This window comes from Micromys minutus (genome assembly GCF_963924665.1).
Source record: "Micromys minutus genome assembly, chromosome: 32".
NCBI classification, from domain to species: domain Eukaryota; kingdom Metazoa; phylum Chordata; class Mammalia; order Rodentia; family Muridae; genus Micromys; species Micromys minutus.
This window is the reverse complement of record NC_137967.1, coordinates 21979254-21983379: the sequence shown is the minus strand read 5'-3', so window position 1 is coordinate 21983379 and position 4126 is coordinate 21979254. Positions and strand designations below refer to the sequence as shown.

The following is a 4126-nucleotide window of genomic DNA, read 5'->3' as shown; positions in this document are numbered from 1 at the left end:
CTGCTCAAGGTTTCGGTACGTGGGATGTGTTCTAGCTGTGCTCCAGCTTCTCTGCTCTCAATAGGATAGGAAGCACCTGGCTTCACAGGGATTTGAAGTGCCAGTGTTGGGGAATATCCACAGGGGTCCCACCTTCTCAGAAGGGAAGGGGAGATGGGGGAAGGATTGTGGGAAGGGGCAGCCTGAACAAGGCAGTAGACTGGATGTAAAGTGAATACTTTTTTTAAATTATCTTTAAAAAGAAAAATTTCTGATTCTTTTCTGTGAAAAGTGAACTGTTTTTAATCACTACCTAGGAAATCCAATTTGCTTCCCGAGTCCGGTCATTCTCGGCTAAAGGAATACAGAACCTCCAACTGGTCTCTTGTTCTCAAAAACTGTGTTAGGGAAGACCTTAGATTGCTGAGTCAAATTCTGAGACGCTTTCTTCACATCGGCAGAAGAGTAAGATTTATCACAAAACCAAATGCAAATTGGACAAAATAAAACCCAACCAGTCTCATTGTCAGAGTGTTGATCTATATTTGTGTGAGTCACTGGGTACAGAACAGAGTATTTAGTGGGGAAAAAAAAAGGAAATAAGTTGAAATTTGTTATTACATGTTTTATTTTATGTATAAATTCCATCATTACCCTACCAGAGTCCACATGTGGGTACTATCTATCTATAAAATGGTTTTGCCTTTTCACAGTGTGGGCCGTGTACATAAAACACAGTCAGGGTCGATGACAAGGTCTTTTGACTGTGCCATCACCCCAGATTCAGTTTCTTTATTTTCTGGCTGATCTCAAACTCTCTGGATGACTGGGGTCGAATGATTTTCTCACTCCACTGCACAACCAATGTTGTAATTAGAGGTCAACATCCCTTGGTGGCTTTACTGTATGTACTCTTTAGAAGTCATGGAGGCATTCTGCCCTAAATGCAAACTGAATTGGTTTATTTTTGGAAAGCTGGTTCTTCGGAGGACATTTTATCCTCTTGGGACTTATTGTCACCATACCTCTATCCCTTCCTCTGTCTGTCTGTATCAAAGTCTGTCTTTCTGGTGGTCTGTTTGTCTGTCTATCTCCTGTCTAAATTTCTGTTTGTGTCTCTGTCTCTCTCTCTCTGTCTCTGTCTCTCTCGCTGGCTCTCTCTCCTTCATTTTTGTAGTAAGTTTCTCTGTGTAACCCTAGCTGTGCTGGAACTTCCTCTATAGACCAAGCTGGCCTCAAACTCAGAACTGCTTCTGCCTCCCTAGTGCTGGGAATAAGGACTTTGCCACCACTGCCCAGGCTCTATCTGGCTTCTTTGGCTTCTGCAAAGACACTGGTCCTGCAACTGCTCTTGGTATAAGCCAAAGAGAAAAGAAAGCATTACATTATGCTAGGCTTGACCAGTGCATTTTCTATGGGAGGGTTTCTTATCAGTACTTCTGCTTCAGTGAGGGCCTGGTGTATCTGAAACTGTCCTTGAACTTGCTGCATAGTTATCAATGACCTTGAGGAGCTGGAATTTCGAACATGTCTTACCACACAGAACACTTGGTCGTGAAGATGGTGCCCACTCTCTCCAACACGACACTTTTGTTTTTGTTAATTTTCTGCAGGAACCCCAGTGGAGGGATCAGGACACTAACACACCCACAAAAGTTTTGACTCAAATTTTGTCCAATCTCATAGAAATACAGGGACAAAGACAGAGCAGAGACTAAGGGAAGGGACAATAAATAACTGGCCCAATTTGAGACCCATTCCATGGGCAAACACCAATCCCTGACTCTATCAATGATACTCTGTTATGCTGCAGACAGAAGCCTACTAGCATAACTGTTCTCTGAAAGGCTCCACCCAGCAGAAGAAACAGAGGCAGAGACCCAGAACCAAACACCAGACAGAGCTCTGGGGTTCTTCTGGAAGAGTTGGAGGCCTCAAAGAGGATAAGAACTCCACAGGAATACCAACAGAGCCAACTAACCTGGACACTTGCAGGCTTCCAGAGACTAACACAACCCAGAGCTACCACAGGCTAGACCTAGAACCCCACACATATGTAGCAAAAGGGCAGCTTGATCTTCCTGAAAGGCCCCAAACAATTGAAGGGGAAACTGTCCCTCAATCTATTTTGTCTATGGATCCCATTTCCATAGCTTGGCTGCCTTACATAGCCTCAGTGGGAGTGGATGTGCCTAGTCCTGCAGAAATTTGATCTGCCAGGCTGAGGTGATACCAGGTAGGCCTCCCCATTCCCAGAAGAAAATGACAGGGAGGGATAATTTAAATAATTATTAATCTGTAAGAATTGAGCAACAGCAGATCTTGGAGAGGATCTGAGTTCATTTCCAAACACATATGTTAGACCTCCAGTGTCTATAGTTTGACGCCAGGAGATCCTACACTCTGTTCTACCTCCAAGTCCACGGCAGTTGCACACATGCATTGCAGGTATTACTATATCAGTGTTTGGGGGGAAAGACTGGCAAAAACATTTCTTTTAATGTCTCAGTAAGTGCTTTTTTTATTGAAAGAACATGTAATCCAACAATAAGGGATGAATATTTTGAAGCAATCCCATTGTATAAAACACAGTGATGGGAAACTACTACAGACAGGCCTGCTCAATTTCTCCAAATACATGGATTAAGAATATGCACAAACACATCTCTTCCTTGCTATAAAGGCCTGGATAAGTCAAGGGGGTGAAAGGTGTTTTATGGAGATGGGGTTCATCTACCATTACCAGTAGATAAACCTGTCAAAGTCTTCAAGAATCTTTTGCCAGAGCTCCTCAGCAGATGGACCTGAATCTTGAGCATCCTCTGAACTTTGAGTGGCAGCGACCATGGCAGCTGGAGCTTCAGCTACGGCTAAGACATTCTGGGCTTCAACTGATACTGACTGACCAGAGTCCCAAACTGTAACAGGGGCACAGCCATCAAGCAGGACTTCTTCCTGACTATATCTGGCACCATCACAGGCCTGATCATGAGTCAGAGAAGATTCCTGGCTGCAGCTGAGTTTGGGAGTGGAATTCAGAGCAAATATGCCTGAACTCATAGACTCTCCACTGGCAGAAGCAACAAGTAAGGAATCTGGAAAATGGGTTGACTCAGGACCAGCTTTAGGACTTCCATTTGTCTCTGGCAGTGCTGATGGAACATTCTGGAGATTTTGCTGCTTGGACTTAGCCCGGTAGTTCTTGAACCAGACCTGAAAAACAAAGGAGAAAACAGAGGAATTACTATTTGCCCCCAACTGGTCACTAGGTGAAGCTTCTGGATAGAAGGAATGGAGAAATACTGCAACAGAAAAATCTGAGTCTCTTTGTCACTAAGAGATTGTGGGAATATAGGATGTGACAAGACCTGAAAACAGAAGCCTAGGGAAGATTCAGTTAGTGTGTCCGGTGTTGTACTTGCTCAGAAGTCTAGCTCTCTGAGACCCTGCTGTAGAATAACATTCATATATGTTGGTACCCAGGTTGAAGCAGAATTTGAGGTCCAGCCCCCTCCCCATGTATGTATATTCACATTTCACAACTCTCCAAGCTATCCTAAGCCTCTAAGAGCATAGGACTCAGGTGTCTGATGGGGGAGTGGATATTTTGACTGTCAGAGAGTAGGAAAAGAGAGAGGCAGACCTGAATCTCATAGTCTGTCACACCAATCTGCAATGCCAGTGCCAAGCGTTGCTCCCGGTTTGGGTGAGTGCACTCATCAAAATGTTCTTTCAGCAGGCGCTTCTGCTCCTGGGAGTACACAGTGCGTATTTTCCGGCATTTCTTTGGAGCCACAAAGCTGGTTTGTCGGTTACCATATGTAGCGCGCAGCCTCTTGGGTCCTACAGAACCCTGGAAACCAGATCTCCCTGAGAATCTTGAAGGTATCTGATGACTTGGTTGCATTAAGATGCTTCTCAGTATTGGTAAAGATGGGTCCATTTTAGGACCTGGCTGCGTTTGTGTTCTTGATTTTCTTGATGGACCTCGGGACTTTTGCTGATGTTCGCCCCTTTCAGAGATTGAAAGACATGATTGTGTTGGATTTTGTGGTGTCACTAGGGAACTTAGACACACTTGGCAAGGCAAATTACTTGCAAGCTCTTGAGGCACCTGGAAACTGGTTTCTATGGGTGCATTTAAAGA

At 44.4% G+C, this 4126-nt stretch overlaps 1 protein-coding gene across 1 annotated transcript; it reads right to left on the bottom strand.

Moving 5' to 3' along the window:
- Window positions 1–2718: 2718 nt before the first annotated feature.
- On the bottom strand, window positions 2719–3922 carry LOC308413658 (oocyte-specific homeobox protein 6-like; the record flags this gene model as incomplete). The annotated part of the gene is made up of 2 exons (XM_080908704.1): window positions 2719–3192; window positions 3623–3922. The coding sequence occupies 2 exons, from the start codon at window positions 3920–3922 to the stop codon at window positions 2719–2721; spliced, it is 774 nt and encodes a 257-aa protein (XP_080764830.1).
- Between the last annotated feature and the right edge of the window lie 204 nt (window positions 3923–4126).